The sequence below is a fragment of the Zeugodacus cucurbitae genome, chromosome 6, assembly GCF_028554725.1.
Source record: "Zeugodacus cucurbitae isolate PBARC_wt_2022May chromosome 6, idZeuCucr1.2, whole genome shotgun sequence".
NCBI lineage: Eukaryota > Metazoa > Arthropoda > Insecta > Diptera > Tephritidae > Zeugodacus > Zeugodacus cucurbitae.
The window spans coordinates 34,239,565-34,251,079 of record NC_071671.1 but is presented as its reverse complement, the minus strand read 5'-3'; the positions used below and the strand labels follow the sequence as shown (position 1 = coordinate 34,251,079).

The window sequence follows — 11,515 nt, the reverse complement described above, 5'->3', positions numbered from 1 at the left end:
TGTAGTAACAACAATTTGGGAGTTACTAATACCATGGCAGCTTATGTTGGAGCATATATGGAGACTACAAAACAATGGATTATTCAACATTACATTGAAAATAGGAGAACGATACACTGGGCGCTACAAAGACGTTATTCTTGCGGTTTCACGAAACTATTACACACAGATGCTAATTTGGGCATCGGTAATGACGAGGCGACGATTGTAAGCAGAGGTCATCTATCCAGGAGTCACTATTATCGCCCGGGAGAATGTTAAAAAATGAACAGGAGTCACTTTTGTCGCCCGGGAGAATGTTCAAAAATGAACATGTGGGTTGATGCCAAAGGGCATCACTTTCAATACGGATCTATATATTTAGTTTTTTATTATACTACATATAAAGAATAAGAATAAAAATATGTAAGATGAGAAATATGTAAGAACAGATACCCAGTAGCAAAATAATTCACTACTGAAAAAAGTAAGCGAGTTGGTAATGGGTTGCGGGCCAAGAAACGAAAAAAATTTCGCTTTAAAATCGTTGTTGTTATCTTCAAGAAACTAATATTCATATGAGTTAGTCATCCGCACAACAGATCGACCCAGCCCTCTGGGTATGTGAGCGCTTCAGTACCTAAATTTCAAAGGAAATAGGTTGTGTGACAAAACCAATGCTTTTTTGTTGTTGTTCTTTTCTGAAAATAATTGGTAACCGTTAGTCCTGCCACGACGCCGATGATTGTTGTCTTTCAATTTTAATGATTGTCGTTTTTAGTAAATTTTAAGTATCGGTTGAAAGAGGTCGCATGTGAAGTATTAAAAGAAAACTATTTGGAAGTATTTGCGAACAAAACTCCCACTGCAAACGAAGAAACGTTTAATATAAAGCAGGTTAACTACAAACTTTTTTACTTTCCAATTAATGCCAACGAATATTTATTCATTCCTATACTGCATTCAATTTAAGTAAAAGTCGATACACAAAGACTTCACAAAACTTATTTACTTCAACTCCGGTATTCAGATGCAATGCTACATTAAGCGATGAAAACATTAGTCCAGGTATGTTAATATTAAAAAAATTTCAACAAATTTAAGTAACTTTTTGGTGTAGAACTTTTTGACCGAATTTTTTTCACTTTTTCAAGCCAAAAACTCCAACCCCGGAAACCAAAAAAGTTAATCTCAGCCCAAACAAGTAATTTAATTTGCTATTGTTTTTTGTATATTTGTAGTTCCGGAAAATACTCAAAATGAACTGAATAAAATCAAGCACAAAATAGACGAACTTATGACGAAATTGGATGGTTAGAATCGATATTACCATTAGTATTGATTAAGTATAAAGTGTTTTCCTTACGACATTCATGCTAAACTATTTTGGTAAATTTTTAAAAAATTTTGTTAAACAAATTTGTGAATTTTTCTATATTTTGTAAAATGTTTGAATTTGTTGTTGTTGTAGAATTATTTTAACATATATAAAAATAATTTTAAATTAAGAATGAAAAACGGAGTGAATATCATAAGAAAACAATTTTATACTTAAATTTAATTTCTACATAAACATTTGTTTGATACACTTTGTTTATTTTTTTTAGAAGCAATGCAAGTGGAAGGTTTCACTAAAGGCGATTATGAGCGGGAGCTCAAAAGAGCTTTCAAGATGGGTAAAAACCGATATCACAAAGCGGGCTCTTTGAAAAAGCAAAAAGATAAACAAATATAATAAATTAAAGTATGAAAACAATTAACAGAGGGTATATCAGTCTCCTCAACACTTCATTTTCTATAACGGATTTTATTACAACTACTATTGAATCAAAGTACCGTTCTTTTTCTATATTCCTTAAATTCCTTAACGCTATCTTTTTTTAAAATGAGTGGAAGTTCAACAGGTATGTTATTATAGAATTTAATTTGTTTAAAATGTTACGAAAGTCTTTTAAATAGATTGTAACGAGCCATCGACCAGCCGAGGTGTTAGAAAAAGTAACGTTTTGACTGCGTCGGAGGTCAAAATTATGTGGAATATCGGAAAGATATTCCACACATTTGACACCCGCGAAAAATGTATAGCTTTTGCTGAGGAGCAGGGATTGATTCCGAATAGGAAGTTGTGTCGTGTGCACAAGACTGCTATGGCGGTATAGGTAGCCGGTAATAGTGCAGTCGGAATTTTTCGATGTCGGAAGGGTACTTGTCGTACGCGAGCAGTGTCCCGAGCGAAGGGTACTTGGTTTGAAAATGCTAAGATTCCATTACCTCTACTGCCGAACAGCAGGTAGCGGTGCGAAAAATTGACGGCCCTAGCAAAAAAGTTCAAATCGATGAAAGTAAATTCGGTAAACGAAAATACAACAAAGGTAATAACAAATATATTATTGTTAACGTTACGTAAGTACTTATTTTTTATTTCTTTTTTAGGAAGGAGAGTTCAAGGCCACTGGGTATTGGGAATGGTAGAGGACGGCAGCGACGATTTAAGGTTAGAAGTATGTCCGGACAACGTACGGTCTTCCGAGGTGCTCATACCTCTAATTCAAAAGCATGTCGCAGAAAGTACAATAATATGTACCGACTGCTGGAAGGCATACGACTGCTTGACAAGCACGGGTATGAGCACCGCCGTGTAAATCACAGCGATCCTGACAATCCATTTGTTGCCGATGATGGAACCCATTCGCAGCGCATTGAGTCCCAGTGGCGGGTCATCAAACGTTTTTTTATAAAGGATAATTATAACAATCCTGAAGATTTTGCAAATTTGATAATAGAATATATGTGGAGGAAAACCATAGCAAATAAACACGAAGATCCGTTTGTTAAACTTATTGATGCAATAAAATATACTTATAGTACATAGAGTGAATATCATAAACTTTCTTTATATTATCTATCGTGAAAGAGTAAAATAAGTGCATAATAATAATATTCAGTATATATTGTGAAAATTCAATATAAAAGTTGCACTTTTTTCAACTTAAGGTGCGAATAACTCGAAAAAAATAAGTCAGCTGCAGCTATATATATATATATATATTCTTAATCCTCTTTCCAACCATGCCTACTTTATCCCCCAACGCCTGGGATAGTATACTAAAGTTTCCCCGATAAGCCTACTCAACATCGCGTATAAGGTTCTATCGAGGTAACTGTGTGAAAGACTAAAGCCCACCGTCAACAAACTGATTGGACCTTATCAGTGTGGCTTTAGACCTGGAAAATCTACATCTGACCAGATCTTCACCATGCGCCAAATCTTATAAAAGACCCGTGAAAAGAGAATCGACACACACCATCTCTTTGTCGATTTTAAAGCTGCCTTTGACAGCACGAAATGGAGTTGCATCTATGCCGCTATGACTGAATTTGGTATACCTGCAAAACTCGGCTGTGTAAGCTGACGTTGAGCAACACCAAAAGCTCCGTCAGGATCGGGAAGACCCCTCCGAGCTTCTTCTATCAGAGTGCACAGCTGTTGGCGTACGCCGATGAAATCGATATTATTGGAAACAACACCCGCGCCCTTAGTTCTGCTTTCTTCAGACTGGATAGGGAAGCGAAGCGTATGGGTCTGGTGGTGATTGAGGACAAGACGAAATATCTCGTGTCATCAAGCAAACAGTCAGCGCCTCGCGTTTTGGCTCCAATGTCACTGTTGACAGTCATAACTTTTAAGTTGTACATACTTTCGTATACCTAGGCACCAGCATCAATACCAATAATGTCAAACTTGAAATCGAACGCAGAATCACTCTTGCCAACAGGTGCTACTAAGCACCTCTGCATGTACATATAAATTATTTTATATATTTTTACGTTATTTACACCAAGTTAGAAATATTCGAAAATTCAAAAATACAAACATATTTACTTAAGATAACCTATTGACCTAAGATATACATTTAGGCAATTGAATACAAATGTGCATGTGCACTTGAAATTAACCCATGCATTGCAGCATAAACAATATGCAGCATACATACAAACATACACACATACACGTATATTTAGAAACTGTATATAAAAGTTAGAAATTAGAAAATAAAATTAGAATGAAATAGTTCTCACTCAAGCTTGGTGTTTCAATATTTTCCCCGACCCGCGGTAAGAGGTATTTGAAATCAGCTTGTTTTAAACAATTGGTCCTTCGAGCCGGATAGAGAGGTCCGGAGCCGAAGAGAGATCCAATTAAAAAGGCCTGCTATTAGAATATAGAGGCACCTGTTACAAAATTTGGCCGTTAGAGCAGAATGTGAGCTCAGACAAATAAAAAGACCTATGTATAGAAGAAACACAGGCAGGAAAAAAGTCCTATACATGAATTAGGCAAAAGACAAAAAAAAATCAATTGAAAAGATTGTATGTAAAACGTATTTGCGAGAGACAATACGCATTAGTTAACTGTTATTCTAAGAATTACAGCAGCTGTTAGTCGAGGCACAGCAAGATCAACAAGTCGATCGAAACAAAAATCCTCAAATTCTTTGAAGAAAAAGAACAGTTTGTTTTTTATAAAATTTTAATATAAAGGAAATGTGGAAGTATGCCGCATTTGTTGTAGAGTTGGGAGACTCAAATGTTTTCTAGGGAATGAACAATTGACGGAATTGCTAAGAGTTTGCGCGAACATAACAATATGGAAAAAAGACTTCTTATCCAAACATATATGCGAACAATGTGAGACTAGTTTGCGTTTTACCTACCAGTTACGAAAACAAAATGAAGAAACCGAAAAGCGATTGCGGCAGCAATGCGATGCCGCACAAAAAAAGAGGAAAGGAGCTAAAGAGCAGCTCAAAATACAACAAGCATCCAAAGGAATGGATACAACGGCAAGAGCGTATAGCCCAAACGAAAAGGTGTCAGACCATTTATTGCAAGCAATTGATAAAAGATTGGAAAGAATTAGATCTATAATTGCAAAGGTAAAAGCAAATATATATATTGCTGACGAAGCTGCACTCGAAAGGTAAGAAAATCGATTACAACATTTTCAAAACCTCGTGGAGCAAAATTTGGATTTATCATATAAATATGAGGAGAAATTTATTTATATTGAAGCAGAGGAATTACTGGTTGAAGTCGCTGAAATTGTGCGAATGTTGAAAATGCAAAGGGAGTTATTCAACGTTATGACGATGGAAATATGCCACTGGAGAGACTTGCCGGTAATGAACAACCAACTAATGAAAAATACACATTGGAGAAAGTCACCTACCCTTATGGTGATAACCCAATTACAAAGGACCTGAAAAGAAACGACGACGTAGATGCATTACATGTCAAAAAAGTAACAACATATAGGAGGAAAAATAACATGATCGATTCACTATTGAAAAAGAAATACCACAATGTGAAAGAATCAAATTGTGAAATGATTACCACAATACTGAAGAAGAAGTTCAATGTGTTGGAAACAGATAAGAAAACAAGGAAATGACGAGAATCATTTGAACTAATAAAATACAGTTACATTTTATTTGAAAAGCTGTATGTAGTAACAACAATTTGGGAGTTACTAATACCATGGCAGCTTATGTTGGAGCATATATGGAGACTACAAAACAATGGATTATTCAACATTACATTGAAAATAGGAGAACGATACACTGGGCGCTACAAAGACGTTATTCTTGCGGTTTCACGAAACTATTACACACAGATGCTAATTTGGGCATCGGTAATGACGAGGCGACGATTGTAAGCAGAGGTCATCTATCCAGGAGTCACTATTATCGCCCGGGAGAATGTTAAAAAATGAACAGGAGTCACTTTTGTCGCCCGGGAGAATGTTCAAAAATGAACATGTGGGTTGATGCCAAAGGGCATCACTTTCAATACGGATCTATATATTTAGTTTTTTATTATACTACATATAAAGAATAAGAATAAAAATATGTAAGATAAGAAATATGTAAGAACAGATACCCAGTAGCAAAATAATTCACTACTGAAAAAAGTAAGCGAGTTGGTAATGGGTTGCGGGCCAAGAAACGAAAAAAATTTCGCTTTAAAATCGTTGTTGTTATCTTCAAGAAACTCATATTCATATGAGTTAGTCATCCGCACAACAGATCGACCCAGCCCTCTGGGTATGTGAGCGCTTCAGTACCTAAATTTCAAAGGAAATAGGTTGTGTGACAAAACCAATGCTTTTTTGTTCTTGTTCTTTTCTGAAAATAATTGGTAACCGTTAGTCCTGCCACGACGCCGATGATTGTTGTCTTTCAATTTTAATGATTGTCGTTTTTAGTAAATTTTAAGTATCGGTTGAAAGAGGTCGCATGTGAAGTATTAAAAGAAAACTATTTGGAAGTATTTGCGAACAAAACTCCCACTGCAAACGAAGAAACGTTTAATATAAAGCAGGTTAACTACAAACTTTTTTACTTTCCAATTAATGCCAACGAATATTTATTCATTCCTATACTGCATTCAATTTAAGTAAAAGTCGATACACAAAGACTTCACAAAACTTATTTACTTCAACTCCGGTATTCAGATGCAATGCTACATTAAGCGATGAAAACATTAGTCCAGGTATGTTAATATTAAAAAAATTTCAACAAATTTAATTAACTTTTTGGTGTAGAACTTTTTGACCGAATTTTTTTTACTTTTTCAAGCCAAAAACTCCAACCCCGGAAACCAAAAAAGGGGCATCGGTAATGACGAGGCGACGATTGTAAGCAGAGGTCATCTATCCAGGAGTCACTATTATCGCCCGGGAGAATGTTAAAAAATGAACAGGAGTCACTTTTGTCGCCCGGGAGAATGTTCAAAAATGAACATGTGGGTTGATGCCAAAGGGCATCACTTTCAATACGGATCTATATATTTAGTTTTTTATTATACTACATATAAAGAATAAGAATAAAAATATGTAAGATGAGAAATATGTAAGAACAGATACCCAGTAGCAAAATAATTCACTACTGAAAAAAGTAAGCGAGTTGGTAATGGGTTGCGGGCCAAGAAACGAAAAAAATTTCGCTTTAAAATCGTTGTTGTTATCTTCAAGAAACTCATATTCATATGAGTTAGTCATCCGCACAACAGATCGACCCAGCCCTCTGGGTATGTGAGCGCTTCAGTACCTAAATTTCAAAGGAAATAGGTTGTGTGACAAAACCAATGCTTTTTTGTTCTTGTTCTTTTCTGAAAATAATTGGTAACCGTTAGTCCTGCCACGACGCCGATGATTGTTGTCTTTCAATTTTAATGATTGTCGTTTTTAGTAAATTTTAAGTATCGGTTGAAAGAGGTCGCGTGTGAAGTATTAAAAGAAAACTATTTGGAAGTATTTGCGAACAAAACTCCCACTGCAAACGAAGAAACGTTTAATATAAAGCAGGTTAACTACAAACTTTTTTACTTTCCAATTAATGCCAACGAATATTTATTCATTCCTATACTGCATTCAATTTAAGTAAAAGTCGATACACAAAGACTTCACAAAACTTATTTACTTCAACTCCGGTATTCAGATGCAATGTTACATTAAGCGATGAAAACATTAGTCCAGGTATGTTAATATTAAAAAAATTTCAACAAATTTAATTAACTTTTTGGTGTAGAACTTTTTGACCGAATTTTTTTTACTTTTTCAAGCCAAAAACTCCAACCCCGGAAACCAAAAAAGTTAATCTCAGCCCAAACAAGTAATTTAATTTGCTATTGTTTTTTGTATATTTGTAGTTCCGGAAAATACTCAAAATGAACTGAATAAAATCAAGCACGAAATAGACGAACTTATGACGAAATTGGATGGTTAGAATCAATATTACCATTAGTATTGATTAAGTATAAAGTGTTTTCCTTACGACATTCATGCTAAACTATTTTGGTAAATTTTTAAAAAATTTTGTTAAACAAATTTGTGAATTTTTCTATATTTTGTAAAATGTTTGAATTTGTTGTTGTTGTAGAATTATTTTAACATATATAAAAATAATTTTAAATTAAGAATGAAAAACGGAGTGAATATCATAAGAAAACAATTTTATACTTAAATTTGTTAGTGACTGCACATAATTTTCTACATAAACATTTGTTTGATACACTTTGTTTATTTTTTTTTAGAAGCAATGCAAGTGGAAGGTTTCACTAAAGGCGATTATGAGCGGGAGCTCAAAAGAGCTTTCAAGATGGGTAAAAACCGATATCACAAAGCGGGTTCTTTGAAAAAGCAAAAAGATAAACAAATATAATAAATTAAAGTATGAAAACAATTAACAGAGGGTATATCAGTCTCCTCAACACTTCATTTTCTATAACGGATTTTATTACAACTACTATTGAATCAAAGTACCGTTCTTTTTCTATATTCCTTAAATTCCTTAACGCTATCTTTTTTTAAAATGAGTGGAAGTTCAACAGGTATGTTATTATTGAATTTAATTTGTTTAAAATGTTACGAAAGTCTTTTAAATAGATTATAACGAGCCATCGACCAGCCGAGGTGTTAGAAAAAGTAACGTTTTGACTGCGTCGGAGGTCAAAATTATGTGGAATATCGGAAAGATATTCCACACATTTGACACCCGCGAAAAATGTATAGCTTTTGCTGAGGAGCAGGGATTGATTCCGAATAGGAAGTTGTGTCGTGTGCACAAGACTGCTATGGCGGTATAGGTAGCCGGTAATAGTGCAGTCGGAATTTTTCGATGTCGGAAGGGTACTTGCCGTACGCGAGCAGTGTCCCGAGCGAAGGGTACTTGGTTTGAAAATGCTAAGATTCCATTACCTCAGGTGTTCTATTTAATGTACGCCTATGCCTCGCATTGGTCACAAGCCGAAGTTCGGAAAAACAGCCAGTTTTATCGAGCTCCACCATATGCGACTGGTACAATTACTGCCGAACAGCAGGTAGCGGTGGGAAAAATTGGCGGCCCTAGCAAAAAAGTTGAAATCGATGAAAGTAAATTCGGTAAACGAAAATACAACAAAGGTAATAACAAATATATTATTGTTAACGTTACGTAAGTACTTATTTTTTATTTCTTTTTTAGGAAGGAGAGTTCAAGGCCACTGGGTATTGGGAATGGTAGAGGACGGCAGCGACGATTTAAGGTTAGAAGTATGTCCGGACAACGTACGGTCTTCCGAGGTGCTCATACCTCTAATTCAAAAGCATGTCGCAGAAGGTACAATAATATATACCGACTGCTGGAAGGCATATGACTGCTTGACAAGCACGGGTATGAGCACCGCCGTGTAAATCACAGCGATCCTGACAATCCATTTGTTGCCGATGATGGAACCCATACGCAGCGCATTGAGTCCCAGTGGCAGGTCATCAAACGTTTTTTTCATAAAGGATAATTATAACAATCCCGAAGATTTTGCAAATTTGATAATAGAATATATGTGGAGGAAAACCATAGCAAATAAACACGAAGATCCGTTTGTTAAACTTATTGATGCAATAAAATATACTTATAGTACATAGAGTGAATATCATAAACTTTCTTTATATTATCTATCGTGAAAGAGTAAAATAAGTGCATAATAATAATATTCAGTATATATTGTGAAAATTCAATATAAAAGTTGCACTTTTTTCAACTTAAGGTGCGAATAACTCGAAAAAAATAAGTCAGCTGCAGCTATATATATATATATATATATTCTTAATCCTCTTTCCAACCATGCCTACTTTATCCCCCAACGCCAGGGACAGTATACTAAAGTTTCCCCGATAAGCCTACTCAACATCGCGTATAAGGTTCTATCGAGGTAACTGTGTGAAAGACTAAAGCCCACCGTCAACAAACTGATTGGACCTTATCAGTGTGGCTTTAGACCTGGAAAATCTACATCTGACCAGATCTTCACCATGCGCCAAATCTTGTAAAAGACCCATGAAAATAGAATCGACACACACCATCTCTTTGTCGATTTTAAAGCTGCCTTTGACAGCACGAAATGGAGTTGCATCTATGCCGCTATGACTGAATTTGGTATACCTGCAAAACTCGGCTGTGTAAGCTGACGTTGAGCAACACCAAAAGCTCCGTCAGGATCGGGAAGACCCCTCCGAGCTTCTTCTATCAGAGTGCACAGCTGTTGGCGTACGCCGATGAAATCGATATTATTGGAAACAACACCCGCGCCCTTAATTCTGCTTTCTTCAGACTGGATAGGGAAGCGAAGCGTATGGGTCTGGTGGTGATTGAGGACAAGATGAAATATCTCGTGTCATCAAGCAAACAGTCAGCGCCTCGCGTTTTGGCTCCAATGTCACTGTTGACAGTCATAACTTTTAAGTTGTACATACTTTCGTATACCTAGGCACCAGCATCAATAGTAATAATGTCAAACTTGAAATCGAACGCAGAATCACTCTTGCCAACAGGTGCTACTAAGCACCTCTGCATGTGCATATAAATTATTTTATATATTTTTACGTTATTTACACCAAGTTAGAAATATTCGAAAAGTAGGTTAAAATTAGTGTTCACAAAAATAGCAGTAGATCAACAAAAGTTTTTAAATAAATTTGCCCAATTTCGATTACTATGGCGCCTCGGTCTGAGGGCACCGCTGGAAAGAGGACGTCCTCCCGATTAAAAAATATATAGGGTACCGCAGACGCCTAGTTTTCGAGATATTCCGCTTTAAAGATCAAAAAATAAAAATTTTCAACAAGCAATTTCACACACTTTAACCCAATTTACACTCTTTTTTCACTTCAAATACTTGAAATTACATTACCAACAAATAAAATTCAAATTTTACATTTATTTAAAGTTTTTTAAACAAAAATTACTTATTTTAAAAACTTTTCACTCTAAAATTTATTTGTTTACAATTATGCGGAAAATGAGCGCTGCCACATTATAGATACCATATATAAATTCATCCATAAATTCCTGTTTTTGCGAAAATTGTTCTTCTTTTATTTAACAAAATAAATTTTAAAAAATCATATCGAGGACAGTCTCTTATTTTGCTACCACTTGTATTGGCTTGACCAGAAAGGAGTTCTACGCGAAAAAAAACTTTGGACACCCCGGTTTTGGCTCAACCAGGGTTATTTTTTTGAAGTGCGGCCAAAGGTCGCCATTACAGGAAGGGTTTCTACGCGAAAAAAACTTTGGACACCCCGGTTTTGGCTCGACCAGGGTTATTTTGTTAAATCGCGGCCGAAAACAGCCAGTGCAAAAAGGAGTTCTACGCGAAAAAAAACTGTGGACATGACTGGAAAGATTTTTATACTCTCGCAACAAATGTTGCTAAAGAGAGTATTATAGTTTTGTTCACATAACGGTTGTTTGTAACACCCAAAACTAAACGAGTTAGATATAGGGTTATATATACCAAAGTGATCAGGGTGAAGAGTGGAGTTCAAATCCGAATGTCTGTCTGTCCGTCCGTCCGTCCGTCCGTCTGTGCAAGCTGTAACTTGAGTAAAAATTAAGATATCTTGATGAAACTTGGCACACTTATTTCTTGGCACCATAGGAAGGTTGCTTTCGAAAATGAGCAAAATCGAACCTCTGCCACGCCCACAAAATGGCGA

At 35.7% G+C, this 11,515-nt stretch overlaps 1 protein-coding gene and 1 pseudogene across 1 annotated transcript; both read left to right on the top strand.

Moving 5' to 3' along the window:
* The first annotated feature begins 738 nt into the window (after positions 1-738).
* Positions 739-3,046, top strand: LOC128922593 (uncharacterized; annotated as a pseudogene).
* A 4,459-nt stretch (positions 3,047-7,505) lies between these two features.
* On the top strand, positions 7,506-9,529 carry LOC128922676 (uncharacterized). Its single transcript, XM_054233936.1, has 4 exons — positions 7,506-7,761; positions 8,074-8,370; positions 8,426-8,941; positions 9,003-9,529. The coding sequence occupies exons 3-4, from the start codon at positions 8,755-8,757 to the stop codon at positions 9,209-9,211; spliced, it is 396 nt and encodes a 131-aa protein (XP_054089911.1). The 5' UTR covers positions 7,506-7,761; positions 8,074-8,370; positions 8,426-8,754; the 3' UTR covers positions 9,212-9,529.
* The last annotated feature ends 1,986 nt before the right edge of the window (positions 9,530-11,515 follow it).

What these genes read in the sequence shown, in the direction of transcription:
- LOC128922676 (XM_054233936.1), top strand. Translation starts at nt 8,755, where the DNA reads ATGTACGCCTATGCCTCGCATTGGTCACAAGCCGAAGTTCGGAAAAAC. An exon ending in TAAACGAAAATACAACAAAG is followed by an intron (nt 8,942 to 9,002) that starts GTAATAACAAAT and finishes TTTCTTTTTTAG; the next exon opens with GAAGGAGAGTTCAAGGCCAC.